The 23,863-nt window shown below is 36.7% G+C and overlaps 1 protein-coding gene and 1 non-coding gene across 2 annotated transcripts; one reads left to right on the forward strand and one right to left on the reverse strand.

Annotated features, from left to right (window-relative positions):
• Positions 1-766: 766 nt before the first annotated feature.
• LOC103927775 (U-box domain-containing protein 34) lies at positions 767-13,490 on the reverse strand. The gene is made up of 11 exons (XM_048592134.1): positions 13,178-13,490; positions 12,977-13,101; positions 12,537-12,658; positions 11,981-12,189; positions 11,841-11,889; positions 11,411-11,699; positions 11,169-11,270; positions 10,666-11,094; positions 9,599-10,354; positions 865-958; positions 767-780 (listed from the first exon to the last, which is right to left on the reverse strand). Exons 1-11 carry the CDS (start codon positions 13,488-13,490, stop codon positions 767-769), a joined length of 2,502 nt encoding a protein of 833 aa, XP_048448091.1.
• LOC125468360 lies at positions 13,412-13,515 on the forward strand. Its single transcript, XR_007250758.1, has one exon. It is a non-coding gene; the product is annotated as a U6 spliceosomal RNA (small nuclear RNA).
• Positions 13,516-23,863: the final 10,348 nt, after the last annotated feature.

The following is a 23,863-nucleotide window of genomic DNA, read 5'->3' on the forward strand; positions in this document are numbered from 1 at the left end:
ACTTGTCATCTTATATTGTTGCTGAAATTGTCAGCACTATTTCTAAAACATGGTCTGACTTATTTGTCTTTTTTCTGTTTTGCATGTGAACTTGATTGTCTTGATATATGCATGTGAGCTTATAGTTGTCTCCTGGAGTCTAATTTTTGCTTTTGCATGTGATATCTCTGAGATGCTTTTTTCCTTGTCTTCTTTTCCATGCCCATTTTGGGTATTATTGGAAAAATTTGTCTTGATGATTAAAAGGAAAGTTTATGGGGGATTTTGGTTAGTTTTCCCAATTATTAATGAATTTGGTGAGAAGTAAATGTAAATGGGGCCAAAAGAGGTATATGCAGCCCATCAAGGGAAAAAGAAGATGGCTCGGGTTTTGCATAAACAAGGATGAAACTTCTCTCCCATGTCGAATGCTTGTTGCAAGTTCATCACCTTTTCCTTTTTCTTCAAAAATGGTCATTCATCTTTTGATGTCTGTTCAGCAAAAAATGAGGACATGTACGTAATTTTTCAATTTATGGGTTTCTTGGTCTTTTTATTTTACAAGCATATTTGAAATTTACACGTTTGCATACTCATTTGTTCATAAAGTTTATATATTTACATGAGAATAGGAACAAGATTTCAGGCTGGCAAGCACTGAAATTAAAAACAACATTCTAGGATCCAAAACTTCAACTGGAAAAAAAAATGAGGCAATTATACTAATGGGGTCAGTGGAGCGATGTTGCTTATGGAACTCACACGAACCTGCTACTGCTCCCATTGTTTACTCAGTTATCCCTATGAAAGAAGAGTAAAGTGAAAGCTATTAAAATTCAGTTTATTCATGATAGTTTTGTCACTACATAGTCTATAGTTCTATACCTGCTTCTTCTGCTTGATTTTCTGGCTGTGAAGATGTGCTCGATTGGCTCTTTGAGGTTTCCGGGTTCTTGAGCTGCGGATCGCTTATTACTTCCTACACAAGATGTGACCTTGTCAACTATTTTGGTGTTTAAGAATGAATTTGATTTCATGATTCACTAGATTATGTGTATGATGAACGAAGAAATGGATGTTAAATTCATTGCTTCCAATCCCTAGAATAGAAAAAATTTTAGGATTTGGAGGGTACATTTCCTTCATGCCTAATCCATCGTCTGTAAGATGTGAGTGTCAAGAATAATGAGTTCTTGTTCTTGACAAACTGATAGCTCAGTATGTGAGTTACCATGTTGAGGAAATTTCAATCCTACTTGGCTAAGATTAAGGGTCCTAATAACATGCATTTATATTCTTGTAACCTTACCAAGTCTTGACAAGAGTTCAATATCAACAAGGACTATACTGAAACCCTAATCTGTTTGGACTATCCAAGGTATCAGTTAATAGGCCTGATATCATGGAAATTTGGATATACATAGGGAGGTCCCTGCACTCACAGCACCATCCCTTTCGAGTGAACCTTATTCTAGCTGGATTATTGGCTGCTGAGTGTAGAAGACCTTCTGTCATTCATTGCAGCAATGTTGAGCTCTTCTTTAGGTAAGTATGTATGTGACTCTATGCATGCAGTGTTTAAATAGCTAACATGTGGTATCAGAGCACACACTGTCGTGTTTAGAATCCTTATAAGCACAAGAATATATTTAATAAATGTATGATCCTGACATGAGACTTCTGCGCAAAGAAACTGATACAGTTATCGACTATTACCTACCGACACTATGTTTTAATTTACATCACTTATACACGCATATATATATATATATATATATATATATGTGTGTGTGTGTGTGTGTGTGTGCGCGCGCGCGCGTGTGTGTGCGCATGAGTCTCCAGATCTCGAAGAACCAAAACCTAATGAGTTATTATCACTATATGACTTGATAGACAAATCTTTTGTGAACATGATCAATTTCAACTCAAAAGTGTTTGTATCATCCTTCAATTTATCTGTTCAAGTTGGACAGAGCGATTGAACTAATGGTGAATATATTTTGAGATAATTCTAAAGAATTCTTATATTCAATCATGTTTAATTGGTGTATAAGTGAGATGCAAAATTAATATTGATGCAATTTTATCTACTCAAAAGTGTTAAAATTGCGTTGCTAATGTGAAATTTTGTATTTCAGTTGTGCAAACTTTAATATAATTAGTTTTCAATCTAAAGATGTGATTGGTATTATATGACTTTTGATGCCATTAATTGTTCATACCCTAAACTTTTAATGAAGAGCTTATGAGAACAAATACTGAACATATATTGTTGATGCAGCTATGACTTCTCTTAACTTCTCCAATATTGAAACACTAATTGGTTCCAACTATAAGAAGTGAAGGAAGACATCGAGATAGCCCTTGTCATGATGGATTTCGATTTGGCCTTAAAGGAAGACAAACGATTTCGATTTGGCCTTAAGGAAAGACAAACCTGTAGTGATAACAGCTACAAGCATAACAGAAGAAAAACTGAAGTTTGCTCAATGGGAGAAGGCAAACAAAATGGCTTTCATGATTATGAGGAGGGCCATGACAAGCAGTGTGAAAGGTGGCATTCCAAAGAGTGACAGTGCAAATGAATTTTTTGAAGTAGTGGGGAACTGATAGGAGCATATTTATGCACCTTAGTTAGCTAGTTCTTATGCATTTTTGTTATGTTTTATTCGTTAAAGTAGTCTTTTAAGCTACTTTCATGTGTTTTCAGGTTTAAAGGACATATTACATGAAATGATGCAATTTGGAGCTTTTGGAGCAAAACTGAGCTGGAATGTGGTGTATGCAAATGGAGCACGAGGAATGGACGTGGTTGAAGGTCAAAGGAGTTCAAGAAATGAAGAAATGAAAGTGAAGAGCAAAGAAGTCGGAATTGGCAACCAAAGTTTCTAAAGTTGGAAGTTTCTATTCTTGGAGGTTTCCATTGTCGTGAGTTTCTATTCTTGGCTTTGGGCTTTTAGATGACTTAAACCCTAACTCCTTGTGGACCCTAAGCCTATGCCGCACCTAAACCCTAATCTTAGCCCACTTAATCAGCCGCAACTTTTTCATAAACCCAAAACTAAACCCTAAGCCGTGGCCCCCCCATTTGATTATGCACCCTAATTCCTCTCCAAAACCGTGCAGCCACCATCACAGATTATTCCCCATTAATTCCCTCAATTTCCCATCAATCCGTGCATTTTATTCACACCCTAATTCCTCCTTATTAACCCTAACACTAATCAACCACCATCCCATTTTTAATTCTTATTCCCTAAGCCATTATCTCCCATTTCCTCTCCATAATCCATGCAATTCCACTAACCCTAAATAAAATATTCTAAGCCATTCATTCCATTACCTTTCATCCCATTATTCCTTCCCACTAAACCATGCATCCACCATTCCATTTCCATCCGCACTATCCCATTTAATTTCCCACTAAACCGTGCATTTGATGCACCATAATTCCCACCATCCACACCTTTTCCCTTCCACCAAATACCTTAAACAATCATCCATTCACATCTCTAATCCTCCTATAAATACCCATTCATTACATTCACCAAATCATCTCATTTTCCATTGCAATACACAAACACTTCCCCTTCCATTTCTGTGCAGTTTTTCTCCTCCATTGCAGCCACTATCCAACCACTTCCCATCCCTCAAAAACACTTCATACAATCACACAACCTATCCTTAAACCTTGTGCTACAACAACGAGGAAGAGAAGAGTGCCTAAACGTTCATACAATTCAAGTTTTGAGTTGTTGGAATGTTTAGGTGTTTCTTTGATTTCAAAGTTTCATTTTAATTCTCTTTGTTTTCTACGTATAAGGAATGGAAGAGAAGAGTGCTTAAACGTTCATACAATTCAAGTTTTGAGTTGTTGGAATGTTTAGGTGTTTCTTTGATTTCAAAGTTATGAGGAACTAAACCCCCTTTAGCTAGGGGGTGATTCGAAACTATGTTTATATTTGCAATATGAATTGATTAACTTTCGTTGGAATTTCATAAGTTGTGGATTCAATTTGTTTAACCGTTTGATTGATAACTTATTTATGAATGTTTATTAAGAATGCGCGCTTAATTTTCATGCATAAATATGACGCTAGAATATAAGTGAATTTCACCTAATCGTTATGAACTTATATTCACAAGTAGTGGAGGTTGCTTATAAACAATCGCGTTAAATGAATTCTTGGCATGAGTTTCATGCTCATCATAGTAACGAATGCCTCGTCAACACTTATAGTTTTCATAATGCTTAATGATCTTTGATTGTATCTTTATTGTGCTGTTCACGTAAAGGACTTTTGGAGAATGTTGTGAATTGCGTTGCGCAAACCCATCCAATTCATTAACTTAAGGAAAACTTGACGGTTAATTTAAGCGGACCTAATTAATCCGGAGTGTTGAGTTTCATAAGTTATCGAAAGACCAACTGAGAATCAATCTTGTATGCAAGTATAACATGTGTGGAGAAGAACCCCTTAGCTAGCCTTCATTCCATTCATTCCATCACAAATTCATATTTACATTCCGCTTAGTTTATTAACTTGTTTTGTTATTTCAATTTTCGTCAAATCAAAACTTCCCCCCCCCCCCTTTACTTTCTTGTTCTTTAGTGCTTAGAATCTGTTTAGTTTATGTTTTAAAGTATTTTGAATCAAGCCATAATCTTAAATTCGTCCAAAATTAGTTTTGAGTCTTTTGGTTTGTCTTAATGTTTTAAATTTTAGTTTTGCATTCCTTGAGTCTAGTTTAGTGTTTTATATTGTTTTTACGTTCTTAAGTCAATTTAGAAGGTTTTAGCAAGCCCTCCTAATCCCCGGTCTAGAACGATCCCTCACTTATCCATTCTACTACAATTGTCAAACGAGGGTTTAATTTGAGTGTCAAGTAAATCTCGCATCAAATTTTGGCACCGTTGCCGGGGATTAGCAACTTTGCTAAATTTAAGGAGTCTAAGAAAGCTGAAATGGGGAATTTTCTCACAAAACTTACATCCATGAAGTTTAATGGTGTTGGTAGCATGAGAGAACACATACTAAAGATGTCAGACATATCACAGATCAGTTTCTAGTGCATATGGCATTGAATTCCTTTAGTGCACAATATGGTCAGTTAAAAGTGTCATACAACACTTAGAAAGTAACCTGGGACATCAATGACTTAATCTCCATGTGTGCACAAGAGGAATTGAGGCTGTCAACTGATAAAGTGGAGACTGTGAACCTAGTTCACACAGCAAAAGGCAAACATGTTGCAGTTGATCAGTCATATGTGGTTGCTGGTAAGTAGAAGAAAAACTCACATTTTTCTTCTTTTAAAAATGCTAACCCCCTTAAACGATTCAAAAGTTTAAAGCTATCTTTGAAGCACCAAAGAAGTTGGTCATCTAAGGAAAGACTGCACTGGTTTTAAATATTGGCTTGTTAAGAAAGGTAATGAAATCAATGTTTATGTTTGTTTCGAGTCAAATTTGATTTATGTACCTCCTTGTAGTTGGTGGTTCGATACTGGTTGCTTAATCCATATTACAAATACCTTGCAGGGTTTCAGAAACCTAAAGGAGAGAATTAATGAAGTTTACAATTTTTTGTTGGGAATGGGAGCAAAGTAGCAGTCGAGTCAGTTGGCAGTGTCTCCTTAAAGCTTTCTTTTGGTTTCATTTTGTTTTTAAGTCCAGTACTCTATGTACCTTCCATAAGAAAGAATTTGATTTCAGCTTCTAAGTTAAATCAGGCTATACTTTTATTGGAGACATTGAAAGTGTAAGACTTTTCCATTCAAATAAATTAGCCACCTTGCTTGGTTACACCTTCCTTCATGTTGATATGTGGCAATTGCAGTGTGATTATTTACATGAATGCTTTACAGTTTGTCATATTGGTTCAAAGAGACTGTCTCAAAATGAAAACTCTCCTATACTTTGGCATAAAAGACTCGGCCACATATCCAAAGAAAGACTTGTGATTTTAACTAAACAAAATCTCATCACAAACCTTGATTTTGAAACTCTCCCAACTTGCATTGATTGTTTCAAAGGGAAAATGACCAATACTAGAAAATTAGGATCCACAAGAAGCAACCAACTATTACAGATAATCTATACAGATGTGTGTGGCCCTTTCCCAAATAAAACAATTTGTGGCAACTAATGCTTTGTCATTTTCATTGACGATTTTTCAAGATATTGTTATGTATACCTTATATCTGAAAAATCTTTTGTTCTTGATTGTTTTAAGACATAAAAAACTGAGGTTGAAAACTAGCTAGAAAAGAGCATTAAAATAGTGAGATCGGATAGGAGTGGTGAGTATTTTGGCAGCTTCACAGAGACTGGACAACACGAGGGAGCCTTTGCATCTTACCTTGAAGCCTCGGGGATCATTGCTCAGTACACCACTCCAGGTACTCCACATCAAAATAGAGAGGCAGAAAGGAAGATCAAAACCCTAAAGGACATGATTCAATCCATGTTTTCAAGGTCTAAACTTCCAATCTTTTGTGGGGAGAAGCACTCAAAACAACAAACTATACATTCAATAGGGCTTCAAGCAAGTCTTTCAAAGTTATACTTTTTGAAGCATGGACAGGAAAAAGGCCAAGCTTCAATCATTTTCATGTCTAGGGATGTAAAGCTGAGGCACGATTTTATAATCCTCACGAGAAAAAGTTGGATTCGAGAACTGTAAGTTGCAGGTTCATTGGATATGCTGACAAGTCCAAGAGTTTCAAGTTCTATTGTCCTTGTTCTCACACTAGAATTCAGGAGACCAACAATGCAAAGTTTATTGAAGATCTCGAAGAAGAAACAGTTTAACACATAAGCTCATATTTCGAAGAAGTTGGAAATGATATTGGTCAGCCTTTTGCAACAACTGATGCACTGTTACTTGGAACTCAAGAAAACTCATTTACTTTCCCAACTATTTTATAAACTACTCAACCAGTGAACATCGTGTCTTTTCCTGAAACATTGCATGGTTATGATCCTGAACCTCAAATCCCCGAGCACTCAGTCCTTTAGGATGCTGCTCAACCATTACAAGAAGTGCAGTTGCCTATTAGACAGTCAAACAGGCAAAGAAAACCAGTGATCCTACCTGATTTTGTGTTCCTACAAGAGACTGAATATGATATAGGAAATGATGATGATCCTCTAACTTTCAATCAAACTATCAATAGCTTGAGAACAGACTTATGGCGTGCAACTATGGTCGAAGAACTTGTAGCTATGGAGAAGAACCAAGTTTGGACATTGGTACCACTTCCATGCAACGCTAAGCCTATTGGCTGCAAATGGTTATTCAAAACTAAAAGAAATGCAAAGAGAAAGGTTGAAAGACACAAAGCTAGTCTTGTAGCTAATGGTTTTACACAACGGGAGGGTTTTGACTATAATGAAACCTTCTCATCGGTTTCATCCAAAGGCTCTTTGAGGGTGATCATGGCTTTAACATCACATTTCAATTTTGGAATTACATCAAATGGATGTAAAATCAGCCTTTCTTAATGGTGTTTTGGATGAAGAAATAGTAATGGTTCAACCAGTAGGTTTTGAGTAGAAAGGGAAGGAGTCTATGGTCTGCAAACTTAACAAATCGATCTATGGGTTAAAGTAATCATCTAGGCAGTGGTACATCAAATTTGACCATGTTAACTGAAAGCTTTGATATGAAAGATCTTGGTGATGCTCATTTCGTTCTTGGTATTGAGATTGAGCGAAACAGATCCAAGAGGATGCTAAGGTTATCTCAAAAGTCCTATATTGACAGAATCATGAAGAGGTTCAACATAGAGAAATGTGCAGGTGGCGAGCTTCGCATTGCAAAGGGTGATAAGCTTAGCATTGACCAATGCCCTAAAAATGACCTTGAGAAAAATGGAATGGATGACAAGCCTTATGCGTCACTTGTTGGTAGCATCATGTATGCTCAAGTATGCACAAGGCTTGATCTAGGGTTTGCAATTAGTGTTCTAGGTCGTTTTCAGTCTAATCCTGGGACTTCTCACTGGACTGCACCAAAGAAAGTACTGAGGTACTTGAAAAGAACAAGGAACCTTGCACTGGTATACCAACAAGTTGAGAATTTGGAAATGGTGGCTTATTCCAATTCAGATTTGGCAGGTTGTGTTGATGATAGAAAGTCTACAAGTGGATATGTTTTTCTTCTTGCTGCTGGTGCAATTTCGTGGAAAAGCTCCAAGCAAAAGGTGATTGCTTCTTCAACTATGGAGGCTGAGTTTATTGGTTGTTACACTACCACCAAACAAGCAATCTGGTTGAGGAATTTTATCGTGGAATTGAAGGTTGTAGACTCAGTTGAAAAACCGATAACTATTTACTGTGACAACAAGGTTGCAATCTTCTTTTCCAGAAACAACAAGAGGTTCATTGCTTGCGGATTAATGAACATTAAGTACTTGCATGCGAGGGATGAAATCAGAAAATGACTGATCAACATAGATCATATTGGAACTGATTTTATGATAGCTGATCCAATGACTAAGGGCTTACTAGTGGGAATGTTCAAGAAACATGTCTACTACATGGGGATGCGAGAGGATTTTGATTATGTTAATGAGTGGGAGTAGTAAACCCATTGATTGTTTTTCTGTTATGTTTCCTTTCGATTAATTGGATGCTTTCATAATGTTTTGTTCTCATGTTATGTTATAGTAATAATTTGTATGAGGCTCAGTTCAGGAGTTGAATGTTGTTTATCAACTTAAAACTTTTGAATTCTGTCAAACAACACAGTGCTTATGGTGTAGGTGCTTGTAATCATAAAGTGCTTATGTAGAAGAGATTACATACTGCATTTATGGTTTAGTATTCAAAGCCATAAGTGACAGGTTGTTATAGGTTGAATTGCAGCTTTCAGGGACTCAATGATCACCTTAGTCTTAGCCAATGTAATATAATTTTTCTTGGACACTCAAGTGGGAGAATGTAAGATGTGAGTGTCAAGAAGAATGAGTTCCTGTTCTCGACAAACTGATAGCTCAGTATGCGAGTTACCATGTTGAGGAAATTTCGATCCTACTTGGCTAAGATTAAGAGTCCTAATAACATGCAATTATATTCTTGTAACCTTATCAAGTCTTGACAAGAGTTCAACATCAACAAGGACTATACCGAAACCCTAATCTGTTTGGAATATCCAAGGTATCAGTTAATAGGCTTGATATCAAGGAAGTTTGGATATATATAGGGAGGTCCGTGCACTCACAGTGCCATCCCTTTTGAGCAAACCCTATTCTAGCTGGATTATTGGCTGCTGAGTGTAGAAGATCTTCTGTCATTCATTGTAGCAATGTCGAGCTCTTCTTCGGTAAGTCTATTATGTTTACGTATGCATGCATTGTATGTATGTGATTCTATGCATGCAGTGTTTAAATAACTAACATCATCTACCTTCAAATTGGACAAGATTTGGAAGTTGCATGCATGCATTTCTTCCTTCAACATGCATTGATTCCAATGAGTTATCGTATCCAATCGAATCCTAGACACTTAATTTGTAATACCAGGAATATACAGGGAGGGTTGAGAATTTATGTATAGTTTTTTAGGAAGACATGAAAATAAATGCTTCTGAACTTTTGAGTTTTCTTGACTTACTTGTTGATCGGCAGCGTGACTGTGATTAAGGGAAGGGCTATAATTGCCTCCTAATAACTTGTGGTTCATCTTTTCGTCAGCAAGTTCTCTCAGTTTATTCAGTGTCGGCAGTATCACAGTGCCAAGATCTGGCCTGTCCTTTCGTCTAAGTTCTGCACATTGGATTGCTAGCTTTGCAAAGCTCAAGGCTTCTTCATATGGCCAATCCGGCACAGCTGGGTCTAGCATCCCCGCAAATGTGCCCTTTTCAATTGCAGTTTCGACCTGGTGAGTCAACCCCATAGGTGGCCTACTTGTTACCAATTGAAGAAGCATAATGCCCAAGGAGTACACATCAGATTTTACACCAAGCATTCCTGTCTGCTGATACTCAGGGTCAATATAGCAGAATGTTCCGGCAGTTGCTGTCATGAGGCACTGTGTCACGTTTTCAGCAACAGCTGGGACAAGTCTGGCTAATCCGACATCACTAATCTTGCTCACGTAGTTTTGATCTAGCAAAATGTTGCCCGGCTTGAGGTCACGGTGCACCAAGGGTTCCGGCTTGGTCTGGTGAAGAAAAAGTAGGCCTGTGGCAACCTCAGCTGCTATTTGGAACCTCAGTTGCCAAGACAGAGCTGGGGTGTTCCCTTTCCTTGAGAGACAGTCGTCTAAGCTTCCATTGGCCATGTATTCATATACTAGAATGCCATACTCTGGACAGGCTCCTAGAAGTAACACCATGTTGGGATGTCGAATGCAGCTAAGTATGTCGATCTGCATTGAATCATGAAAGAAGAGGTTAGCTAAATTTTTCCATATAATATCTTTGTACTTTTATGTTTGTCGGATGAAACTTAGAACGAAATGTAAGATAATAAGCATGTTGTAAAAGAAAAAATGCATGTTCAACTTGTAACGGAAACTACAATGTATGATAGCTAATTTTATTCGAAAATCTTTGGCCATTGTGTGGAGTTCACTACTTATACTTACCTTTGTCCAATGGAATTTTTTTTAGCACAAAACCAAGTTAAAAGAAAATTTAACGAATCATGAGAGCTAGTCAAGATTCTCTGTCCCTTTACCTCTTTCTGAAACTGTGACCTTCCTTGAGCAGCATCCGGACGCAAGACCTTGACTGCAACAGGTGTGTGATCGAGGTAGCACTTATAGACAGGACCATAACCTCCTTCCCCAATTTTTCGAGATGGCGAAAAGTGTTCTGTTGCTTCTTCAATCTCCTCAATGGAATACCTCCTATACTTGTCATCAGTGTGGGCTAGATTTGATAATAGCTTCCTCATGTCCTCTGCTTCTCTAAGAGCCTTAATTTCTGCGTTTGCCCGTTTATTTGACTCCAATTCTGCAATCCTTTTAGCTGCATCAGCTGCTTCTATGGCTGCCTTGCACCTAGCTTTTTCTCTCTCCGCAACTGCCTGTGCTGCTTCTTGAGCCAATCGTGCTTCCTCAAGTTTTTGTTCCTCTTCAGCCCTCCAGCTGTGCAGCTCCATTTCCTACAGGGGACGTAAGTTTGAATGGAATCATGAAAAAATGCAGGAAAAAAAAAAAAAATCTAACTTGCACTCACTTTCTGTTTAGCTGTAAGTGCTTCTCTGCATGCCGTACTGTACATGTCCATTGTTTGCTTCAGCTCTAGCTTTAGCCTCCTCATCTCCGATTCTACTTCTTCCTGCATCAGTTTAATAAATGCAGTGAAAAAATCATCTAGACAGTGTACGGAAAGATATTGCAACAAAATTTGAGAAAGGGATGATGGTGAAAAAAATCATCATATAAGGTGTAAAAGGTTTGAGATTTTCGGTTGCTTACCAGGTTCTCTGATGACCATGAAGATGATGTTTGGTTGCTTTCATGTGAAATTGACAAGAACTCTTGCGGAAAATTGAGTTCTGCGAACTTAGGTCCTAGGCGCATTGATCCAAAGCTTTGGTCTGAGATGGTAGATAGCCGCCCTCTGTCCATATATTCGTACATCACAGATGAAGCTCGGTCAGTGCTTGCCCTGTCGGAGCTTATAAATGATCTCTCACTTTCCGATTCTGAGAACCCTCCACTAATCCTTCCATTACTAAAACCTCCTCCTCTTGTATATATATATCTGTTTCCAATCAGGACGATGGATCAGTCTTTTCGGTAGATTACATGGCATCAATCACTACGCATATCAGCATTGTGAGAAGAAATTGCCTTGCCATGTCATGTTGTACCCAAAAACCAGGTTTAGTATGCTATGACTTACCTGGCAGCTTCATCTGGCAAGTTACGAGGCTTGAACGATGGTCTGGCTGCTGGATAGAGAGGATCCAAAAAATGCGTTTATTATTGCTCAAGCAAAATTGGTTTTGAAGATAGCTTACTTAATAATTGAAAGAAACAAACCTTTCAAGTACATATTCTGTCCAGGTGTTTCAGCTGCTTTAGCACTTTGCTGATTTAATGCCTCTATTTGGGCAAGTAGTGGAGAACTGTAAGCTGCTGGACGAGAAGCATGTCGCTCAGAGTGGATTTTCCCTTTGGAGATGACATATACGGTGCAGAAATCAGGTGCCCCTTTTGATACACTGCTTGGAATACTTGATGATTTGAATCTGAATGAGAAAATCATCGATTTTTAAGCACCCTAAATGAGTCCACACAAACGTATGTTGGGTTTACACGTACTATGGCATTGATAAATGTGTCATATTTCCTAGTGATTACACTTATGAGAGTCAAATACATTAACCATGACATTTTGAAAACAATCAACGTGTTCCTGCTTGGATCAGCATCATGCTATTATTTTCCGGAATATTGAGTAACAATATGTTTTCATCGATAGTGTGTGCTTTTGCTCGCGGATAATGCTTTTTCTTATTGTAACATTTTGTTCAATTGTCATTCTTTGCATGATAGAAAAATCTAATAAAGGTAAATATTAGACCGAGGCAATTACCTTATAAATCCATGCTTTGTTGGAGCTCCCAGAACCAAATTCTCAATTGCAGCGCAAGAAGCATATTCTGTTACTGCTTTTGCTATATCTGAGTTTTCAAGTATGATATCAATGCAGTTTATCTGAGAAAACAAATTTGCAAGACATGAGAAAACAATTGAAAAGTAACAAAAATATAACCATACAAAACCATGAATCAGAATACAAGTAATGCGATGATAATTCACTCTTCCCAAAAGGGTACTTTATTTGATTTTTAAATGATGGTATGTACTTTTTAAGACAAGTTTTTGTAAGACACGCTTTGATACGTATAATGTGTTGACTGCAAAGTCTGATAATGCATGAGATTTTAGGGTTCTGCTCCAAAAAAATTAATAAAGCATTTCTTGCAGGGTGGTCATGGAATAAGCTTTCAAAGGAAGAGCTCCAAAACCTACGTCCTTACGAGCACAATAGCAATGGAAGGTAAGGAACAGATCCTTGGTCATCTTTTCAAGCTGCTGTTTGTGCGGTGATTGAAACGGATTGTTTATATTGCATACAATGGCATTGTTTCCAGCTACTGCACCAAAAATAGAAGTTGTAACACTGTCTACCATTGAAAAGTAAATTTTTAGCTCCAGATAGAGACAGATTACATGAAGAACAAACTGATGATGTCTTCTGAACAACATGTAGTAAAATGACAGTTTGGCCCTTGGTGAGAAGATGCTCAGCAGCCCATCGGAGTGCATTTTGGCTCCCTTTCTGATTGTCTATGGCAACTGCCACCAATCCATTTCCTCCTGCGCCCTTCTTTGCTCCATTTCCTCCTTTTACAGACCACATTTTCTCAAAATCCTCTATGAAAAATAGAATGTTTCTAGGATACAGTTTTCTATGGGGGCATCCGAGAATACTAGAATGATACAGAGAAGATAAGCATGACTTCTCCACAAAGATGATACGCATAAATCGAGAATGTTAACTGGTCTGGAGATCTATGAGTCCTGAAACCTGCAGTTCCTGATGAAACGAATATAAAAATAAAAATAAATTACTATACATTAGAATTTAGGGTTTACAAGAACTTAGGCGGTACAACAGGTATGAGTTCTTGCATTTGTTTGGTCTTTCCTTCCTTTTTTTTCTTTTCGTTCAGAACCTGGCGGTTTTTCTATTTTGGCTTTTCAAATAGAAGCCTCAGAATTCCGGAGGTAGCCTGGCGATTGAGAGAGTTGTTGCCAAAAGTAGAAGATCTAAGAGTAGGCAATGGATATCCCCCTCTCTCTCACAAAGTACCTTTTTTTTTAGTGACGATAAATCTGGGTGAGGATTTGAATTTTGAATTTTGAATTTTTTAGGCTAACTACTATAAATATTTGATGTTGTAACACAATGTGATTAAGTAAATTCCGAGTGTAGATAAATTATGAATCCTTTGAAATCTAGAAGATCTTTCTTATTAGACCTTGCATTACTTGGTGAACAAATTGTTCTTTCCTTCTTATTATTATAAAGGGTCAATATCAGTTTACTATCCTTATGTTCAGTTTACTATCCTTATGTTTCGTGATTTTAACATTTAGTACATCAATTTTTTTTCATCCCAGAGTCATACCATCCGTTAGTCAAACTGTTAATTCTCCCGTTAAGTAATGATGTGGCACCCATATGGACCATGTCTGGATGCCATGTGTCATTAAAAAATATTAAAATAATTAATTAAATAAAAGTTAAAAAAAAAAAAAAAAAAAAAACCCCCGCCCCCAACCCAGAAGAAGAAGGGAAAAAAAAACCCAGTCCCGCACCCAACCCAAAATAAGAAGAAAAAGAAAAAGAACCCAAAAGAAGAAGAAGAAGGAGCAAAAAAAAAAAAAAAAAAACCCAGTTCGTCCTTCCCCCCTCCCCCAAAAACCCAAAACCAGTTCCATCCCCCCAGAAGAACAAGGAAAAAAAAAAAAAAATCAAAAACCCAGTTCGTCCATTCCCCCCAACCCAAACTTCCCCAACCCAGAAGAAGTCCCCTTCCCCGCGCCCCCCCTCTTCTCCCCATCTTCATCTTCTTCCCCCTTCTTGCAATCCAGAAACCTTAGCCAGGCTGGGTGTGGGTTGCAGAATAGAGAAAGGAGGGAAAGGATGGGGTTATAGAATAGAGAAGGGAGGGAGAGGGTGCGCCAGGGGGGGGGGGGGTTGGCGTTGCATAGTAAAGAGAAATGGGGAGATAGAATACAGGAAGCTTGTAGGTTTTTTTTTTTTTTTTTTTTTATTTAAATATTTATTTATTTATAATAATAATTATTATTATTTTGAATTTTGAATTTCCACGTGGACCCTTAATGACACGTGGCACCCATTCATTGTCCACATGTGTGCCACATCATCAGTTAACGGGAGACTTAACAGTTTGACTAACGGATGTATGAGACTGTCCCAAAATTAACACTTTAGGTATGACTCTGGGACGAAAAAAAATTGATGTATTAAATGTTGAAAACCACGAAACATGAGAGTATTAAACTGATATTAACCCTATTATAAATAAAGGCATTGTACATGATGAATATCATCACAGAATTTTTCAAGCCTTTCTTCATTTTCCCTTTGCCACACCCTCTTCTTTCTCTTTCTAGATTTTAGGCGCTAGTTGGGTGGCGGATTAGGGTCTAGTACCTAGGCGAGAGCATAACCAGACTAGGCAGATTTAAGTAAACTTATTATATATCATCTAAATAAGTGTTTGTTTATACTTAAAAAATAAATAATTGTATTGGGATATATAAATTGAAAAATAGAATTACATATAGATTAGAAAGTATTATAACCTATTGAAAACATGGGGAATCAGAATATAATTAGTGCTCATCTAAGTATTCAACAAGTTACTTACAATTTATTAAAATAAAATAAAATGCAAAATGAAAGTTATCTATTTTCTATCTAAGTGACAGTCGCAACTTAAGTGGGTGACTAGGCGAACGCCTAGACGGGTTAGGCGAACCCCTAAGAGGTCTAGGTGACCTTTCTTAATTTTCAAATACCTAGTGATTAATTGAGGCAGTGGCCAACCATCCAGTGCCTAGGGAGGCCTAGGCAGTAGTCGACATGGATTTTTAGAATAGTGGTCACAAAATGATATTACCATAATTTGCTTCATTACCCAACGCCTGGCAGATTCAAAGAAATCAAAGGACACCAAGTAGCAGTGCATTGTTGTACGGTAGAAAGTATGAACGCTATATGAAAGGGAGAACAGAGCTCTAGCATTGCCATGGATGAAACGACATCACAATCATAGATTAAGGGCCAACAGTTAAACTACAAAGAGTTTGACATAGACCTTGACCCCCTAGACGACAACACTCTGGAATCTAAAGCTACAGAGGACGTTGTCAACATCATTATCAACCTCAACAAGCCAGAATGTAGCTAAGATAAGCTTTAGGTTATCCGATCACGAGAAAGAATTGTTCATAGCTTTCCTACGAGCCAATAAGGATATATTAACATGGTCACCAAGGATACGCCAGGAATCAGCCTTTCTATTATCTGTCATTGACTCCACTTAGATCCTACTGCCAAGCCGGTTATCCAACGGAAACATAATCATGGCACAAAACAGAGCAAGATCATTGAGTCAGAGATTAGCAAACTCAAGGACACTAACTTTATTGTCGAGGTCCACCACCTCGATTGGTTAGCAAGTGTGGTACTTGTATAGAAGAATATGAAGTGGAGAGTTCACGTGAACTTCACCGATTTGAACAAGGCATGCCTTAAGGATCCGTACCTTATTCCTTAGATTGACTTGCTGGTAGACTTCACGGCAGGGCACAAGTTACTAAGCTTTATGAACGCCTACTACGGTTACAACCAGATAAAGATGTATGAGCTGAAAATGGAAGCAACTTCCTTCGTTATAGATTGAGGTACGTACTATTCCAGAGTTACACTCTTTGTTCTAAACCACAAGGGCAACATATTGAAGGTTAGTTAACCAAATCTTCAAGAAGAAAATCAAAAGAACGATGGAAGTCTATAAGTATGACATGGTTGTCAAAAGAAAAAAGAGGAAGAACCATTTCGACCATCTCTAGAAATCCTTTGACTTACTCTAGAAGCACAACATAAAGTTCAACCTAGAGAAGTGTGCTTTCGGAATAACATCTGGAAAGTTCTTGGGTTACCTAGCAACCAAACGAGGAATAAAGGCTAACCATGATCGAATAGAGGCGATCATGGATATAAAGTCCACAAAACAATAAAGGAGATTCTGAATTTGATCAAGAGGGCAACATTGCTTAGCCATTTCCTTTCATGATCCACTGACAAGTGCAAACTTTTATTTACTACGATAAAGAAAACTAGAGATTTACTATGGACGGATGAGTGCGAGGAAGCCTTCATGGAAACTAAAGGAATACCTATCTAATCCGCCATTACTAACTAAACCAGTAGACGGAGAAGACTCATTCTTATACCTAGCATTACCAGACTGCGTGGTCAGCGTGCCTCTGATTCAAGAAGAGTCGTAGAAGTAAAAGACGTTATATTATATCTTTAAAGCTCTTCTCAAATCAGAAACTCGATATCCGAAGATGGAAAAACTCATCCTAGCTCTGGTTACTGTAGCCATGAAACTCTGGTTGTACTTCGAATCATTCAGAGTAGTCTACATGATGGAATACCTCTATAATCCATCCTACAAACACATCTTCTAGAATCACAAAGTGGGCCATTGAGCTGGGGCAGGACGAAATCATTTATCACTCTAAGACCTCAATCAAAGCCCAAGTGTTCATGAACTTTGTGGCAAAATTAACACTAGTAGTTGAAGATATTCCATCATTCGCGGATTCACAGAACACACCCGAAAATCTTCGTATATAGAAACTCTACGTGGATGGATTTTTGAACGTCAGCGAGGCATAAGGAGGAATGGTCTTAATATTGCCAGATAGATCTATACTAGAGCAGGCCTTGAAGTTGGGATTCAAGGCTAGTAATAATAAGGCAGAATACAAGGCACTACTTGCATGCTAAGGTAAAATTACAAGTCAAGGAACTATTAGTTTATTACGATTCCATGTTGATGGTGAATCAGGTTAAAGGTGATTACGCCGTTCATCATCTAGCAATGGGGCCTTACCCAAAGCTTTACTTGAAGGTTTCAGCAAGTGCAAAAGTCAGCAAATCCCTAGAAACGAGAATGTACATGATGACACCTTAGCAAACATTGCATCAACTGCTGATTATGTACTTTGGCAAATGATCCCGTTTGAGTACTTTGTGGTTCCAAGCAATCACCATCCTACGTCAGAGATAATAACCATTATCGACACTAGAAAGAATAGGATAAATGAGATAATCCACTACATCAAAGATGGGAAGCTACCTGAAGACCGTCATTTGGCCAGAAAACTGGTCCAAAAGGCCTCAAGATACACGGTTATTTGCAGAAAGCTCTACCAACGCTTTTACTCCAGAACCCACATATCGTGTGTCACCCTAGAGATGGGCACGTAGATTCTGAATGATATCCACTCTGGTATATGCGGTAACCATGCAGGTGCCATATCACTCTTGTAGAAGGCGTTAACAGCAGGATATTATTGGCCGACCATGTGACAGGACATGGTTGGTTATGTTCAGACTTATGACAACTGCCAAAGTTATGCCTCTATGAACCATTAACATGCTGATGACTTAGCACTTTAAAAGGGGCATGGCCTTTCATGCAATGGGACATTGACCTCATTGGACAACTAAACAAAAAATCCGTGAGAGTGGCCACATATTACTTCTCTAACTGGATTGAGGTAGAATCTCTATTTAGGATCACTGGGGTAGCGGTAAAATCCTTTGTTTGGAAGAGCATCATCTATCTTTTTGGTATCTCCAGTACCATACTTACAAAGAATGGGTTGCAATCACTAATCTTGAAGTTACAGATTAGTACAAGGAGTTTGGCATCCATGACCTCACCTCCACCCTAAGTTATCCTTAAGGTAATGGGTAGGCAAAAGCTTCAAACAAAACTATCTTACAATGCTTGAAGAAAAGATTGGAGATGAAGAGTAAATGGCTAAAAAAACTACTTGGAGTTTTATGGGCATCCTAAACTACCATTCGCATTCCATTCTTCATAGCCTATGGAGTAGAAGCCATCATCCCAGTTCAAGTTACTACAGTTCCCACACTAATATAAAGAATAACCGACCCACCTGGAAACGCTGTAATCTTGAAGTTCGACCTCGATGTTGCAGAGAAATGCTGAGAATGTGCTCAATTCCGGCTCCCTACTTACCAGTTGTAGATCAGATCCTACTACAACGTGGGTGTCAACTCGGAGTCTCCAGGTTGAGACCTGATTTTAAGAAAAGTTTTCCAAAACACAAAGATACCAGGAGAAGGTTAGATCGGAGCAAAAGATAAAATCAGAAAATTAAATAATTGAAATTGGATGTTGTAAAACTCGGCATTGAAGGAAAAAATTGTGAAAACAAGCTTATTTGAGCAACATCTATGCATGCAATTAACAATTTAAGTCGAAATCATGCTTGTATACACCCAAAAACAAAACTTTACCCATGAAATTCAAGGCCTAGTAGTTGTGGTGAACCAAGACTCGACTCAAATCTTAAAGAAAAGAGTTAAGAAACTTTTATACCTTTGAAGTACCTCTTTGCTTAGCAAAGGATATTCACCCATATGAAGGGCCTTTTTTCCTTAGTTTCCTTGCTCTGGATGTGGATGGAGGAACTTTGCTTCTTAGCTCCATGAATTATTGGATATAGATGAAGGAATGGATTCTCCAAGTTCCCATGAAAATGAACCTCTAAGTTTCCACACCAAGGAGAGCATTGAGGAAGAGATGGGTGACCTAGGAAGAAATGGATGGTAGTGCATTCTTCCTAGGGTGGTCGACCTCCTAAGAGAAGAGAAAGCTTTTGTGTGTTTTCTCTTTCTCTCTCTAGAAAACCCCTTTGAGGGAATGTGTTATAATTTCCTTTCTATAGCCACTTACATTAAGTGGCATAATTGAAATTAAAACCAATTCTCCCTTACACTCTCTATGGCCAGCCATATGGGTTCATTAGGCTTTCATGCCGTTTGTGTTTTCAAGTTGTCATACAACTTGAGTTATTGGACTTGACATTCGAATCCCATTGGGCCTTGAGGCCCAAAACTAACCCGAGGTCTAAAACAAACTTATTCGTTTAATTAATTAACATATTAATTAATCCTAGCCATAAATAATTAAACCTTTTAATTATCCTTACTTATCTCTATTGTTTCATCAATCTCTATCTTACACGGTGTATGATCCATTAGGTTCATTTTAATGAGGCAGTGGGCGATTAGAACTCTTTAAATCGATTGTGAATTGAAACTTACTTTACAACTCTCCCTTTAGTGATTATACACCTTTAGGGTTTCCATAAACCATGAGTGACACTTAGTAGTATGCCATGGCTACCCAAGCTAATCAGAATACCACATTGTTTGATTTGATAGTTTATTCATGTCTACTATCCAATGTGATTCTCTTACGTATATGATTACCTTGAATGTGATTTGGAACGAATTCCTAAATCTCATTCATACTCTGGCCAGAGATTCTTAATCATATCATAGAGTATTCTCCCTCAAACGGTTTGAAGGTTAGAGACCCCTTGTTGTGCATTCACTTGCCTCCATGGCTAAGTGGCTTAACCTGAACTATGTTGTGGACACCTTTTGACGGAGTGACTTTGACATAGTCAAAGATCAAGGGCCTAACCATAAGACAACTATGATGCCTCAGGTCAAAGGACTACTTTGCATTATCCCAACCATGAGTTTTCATGTGACATAAGTATGAGAACTCCTTGTTGATTACGTTCAGTGGACTCATTCTTTATTAAGCAGTTACATGCTTGTCTTGGTGTTAGTCACACTAATGACTTAAGACCAGTCACTCTGTCTAAGAGAAGACATAGGACGTACTGATCTTAATGGACTGTCAATGCCCATTTGGCAGTCCTATGATTAGGAACGTTTAAGATATGTATATAAAAGAAAATGATCTCATGAATCTAACTTCTTTAGATCACATTCTCCCAATTACATATTCCTAAGACTTATCGTTTAAGCATATAGCATTTATATGAGATTGCTTTAAACAATAATCTTTACCCTTTATATTAAAGTAGATTAGTTTAATATGTGAAATGTTCGTAAACTATCATCACATGATTGGCTTTAGGGCATATTTCCAACAGGCAGCAAGGAAGAAAAATAAATAGTTTCAATAAAAATCAATTGAAAAAGGCACACGGCTTTAACCGTTGCCATTAATAATCCTACGTCGTTCTACTAATTACTTATGAATTACCACATACATGCTTTATTATTTGGCTTTCGTAATGCATATTGTCCTCGTGATATTCAAGTAAGAACATATATCTAACATGCAATCCATGTGATATTCGGATCAAGTATGAACATACAAAACTTATTAAGCTTTATGAAAACCTTTTGAAAAACCATGCAACCTTTAAGAATATGATATTCGCCTTAAGTGAAATTACAATTATCAATCACAAGAAGCCTTAATCAATTCTAAGGTGATATTCCAACATATTGCATCAAATTACTTATCTAAATATCCTAATAGTGATCAAGCATTAAGACATATAGATAGTTTACACGCGGTGATTAAAAATCCAAAGCAATCATACATCATTTCATATGTGAACTGATAAGAAACTACATATTCGTGCTAAAACTGGTGGCCTTGCCCTAGGAAAAAAAAAAAAAAGAAGGAATTAGTTACGTGTATTCATAATCGAAAAGCCAAAATATTATTAGCAAGAAAAAAAGATGGGAAACACCTTGTAATTGAAGTACAAAATCCAAAAGTTATGCTAAGTTCTTCAAAGTAGTGCGTAGAGAAACCTTAAACATGGCTACACTATATTTATAGTGTTTTATTCGTTAAACTATACCTAAACAAGGTTTTCTATAAAACTAGGAAACCAAATAAAATAAGATAACTTAAAGATTACATTTCTAAGTCCTAACTGTTTAGCTAATCTACCCAATCAAAGATGCTTCACGATGCTCCACGTTTTTGGACCAAATCAGCACCAAATTTGGCCTAAAATGTTTTTTCTTTTGAAGGATTAAAACTTCCGCAACAAATTTGTAGAAGGAACCTTCCTCTAAAAACACCGTCTTGATAGTCAAACTGCCCAAAATATCCATAAAAATTAATCTGGGAAAGTTGCACATATAGCCTTATTTTATTCACCATGAACAAACGATATGGATAAAAATCTGGAATTTTGACACAACTAACTTGAAAGACTCACAAACCCGCTTCAATTGGAATTATTCTAAAATTTCTCCGTTTCATCACTTTATGTCCAAGGTAAAATCAAAATTATGCCAAAGTAACAAATAAATTATAATTAAGAATAGGGTAAATATAGAATGCTATCAACTCATCAATGACATCCTAATCAAGTTTTGGATTTTTCTCTTACCAAATTAGCATGTGCAACTATTTGGACTACTCAATTATATCTTCATCAATTCATACTAAAAATTCAACTAGTCTGTCCACTTCCAATTTCAAGTTATAGAATTTTAAGTTGTAAATAAGTGGGTAATTAACAGTTCTTAAATTTCTTATACGATCAGTACTACTTTCTTTCTAGTTCAGAACCTGAACGCATATATGACCATTACTCGTCGTTCATTTTGCTTTTTTTTTTTTTCTTTTTTTTTTTTTTTTTTTGCGTAAAGATTATTACAACTGTTCTGCTAATAACTGAGAATAAATCTTAGTTTCTGTGTATGTTGAATACTGGATCAGACTAATTTAGCTTAGCTATATGATTGATTGAGAATATATGGTTTCAAATATCTAAATTTCTTCATTATCTGAGTTAGTAAGGATATTATGAACTAATAGTAGAATTCATATAATAGGAAATTCAGTGCTACCCAATGGATTTAATTCAAGATACTACTTCCTCCTTAATTAATTTTTTTTTTGGTGGTTCGTAATTGCGTTGAATCTTGAACTTGGACAAATGTGTATGAGTTGATCTGTTTAATAGCACCCCCAAAGTTGCATGTTTGTTGTACGAAAAGCGTAAATTTCATAAACTTCCTTTGCTAATCATTATATTTTTAAATGATTTTCTTTTGATAGTATACAAGCTAATTCTACTAAAACTATACAAATTGGTCTTATTAAAAAGTATCAAAACTGATTCTACATGTATTTGGAATTGGTTCTGCAAAATGGTCGATGATGGATTGGACTGATGGTAAGTATGTAGTTTGTTGAAAGTATAAAAAAAGATTTTACTAAAACTATGCAAACTAATTCTACTAAAAAATATACAAAACTGATTTCTACATATATTTGAAACTGATTATGCACAAATAGTCGAGAATGTGCTGGACTGATGATTTGTATGCAGTTTTGTTAAAAAGTATACAAATTGATTCTACTAAAACTATACAAACTGGTTCTATTAAAAATATATACAAAAGTGATACTGCATATATGTGGAACCGATTCTGCACAAATGGTCGATGATGGGTTGGACTAATGGCATGTATGTAGTTTTGTTGAAAAGTATAGAAATTGATCTTACTAAAACGATACAATAGTGATTCTACATGTGTTTGAAATTGATTTTGCAAAAATGGTTGAGTAGGAGTTGGATAATAGTATGTAGTTTAGTTGAAAGTATACAAACTGATTCTACTAAAACTATGCAAAATGGTTCGACTAAAAATATACAAAAATGATTCTTCTTATATTTGAAACTGATTCTGCAAAAGTGGTTGGTGATGGTTTGAAAAGATGGCATTTATGTAGTTTTGTTGAAAGTATACAAATTGATTTTACTAAAATTATACAAAACTAATTTTACATATATTTGAAACTGATTATGCAAAGATGGTCAATGCGGGGTTGGACTGATGACATGTATGTAGTTTTGTTGAAAGTATACAAACTGATTTTATTAAAAATATATGAATTGGTCATATTAAAAAAGTATACAAAATTGATTCTACATTTATTTGAAGTTGTTTCCGCAAAAATGATCTAGGGGTTGGACTGATGACATGTATGTAGTTTTGTTGATACAAACTGATGTTACTAAAACTATACAAATTGGTTATACTAAAAAATATTCAAAAATCTTTCTACATATAACTGATTTTTAAAACTGATTCTGCAAAATGATCGAGGAGCGGTTGGATTGATGGCATGTATGTAGTTTTGTTGATACAAACTGATTCTACTAAAGCTATACAAACAAGCTCTTCTAAAAAAT

Source organism: the organism of the source record quoted next, unplaced genomic scaffold (genome assembly GCF_019419815.1).
Source record: "Pyrus x bretschneideri cultivar Hongxiangsu unplaced genomic scaffold, Pyrus_bretschneideri_v1 Contig37, whole genome shotgun sequence".
In the NCBI taxonomy this organism is placed as follows: Eukaryota; Viridiplantae; Streptophyta; class Magnoliopsida; order Rosales; family Rosaceae; genus Pyrus; species Pyrus x bretschneideri.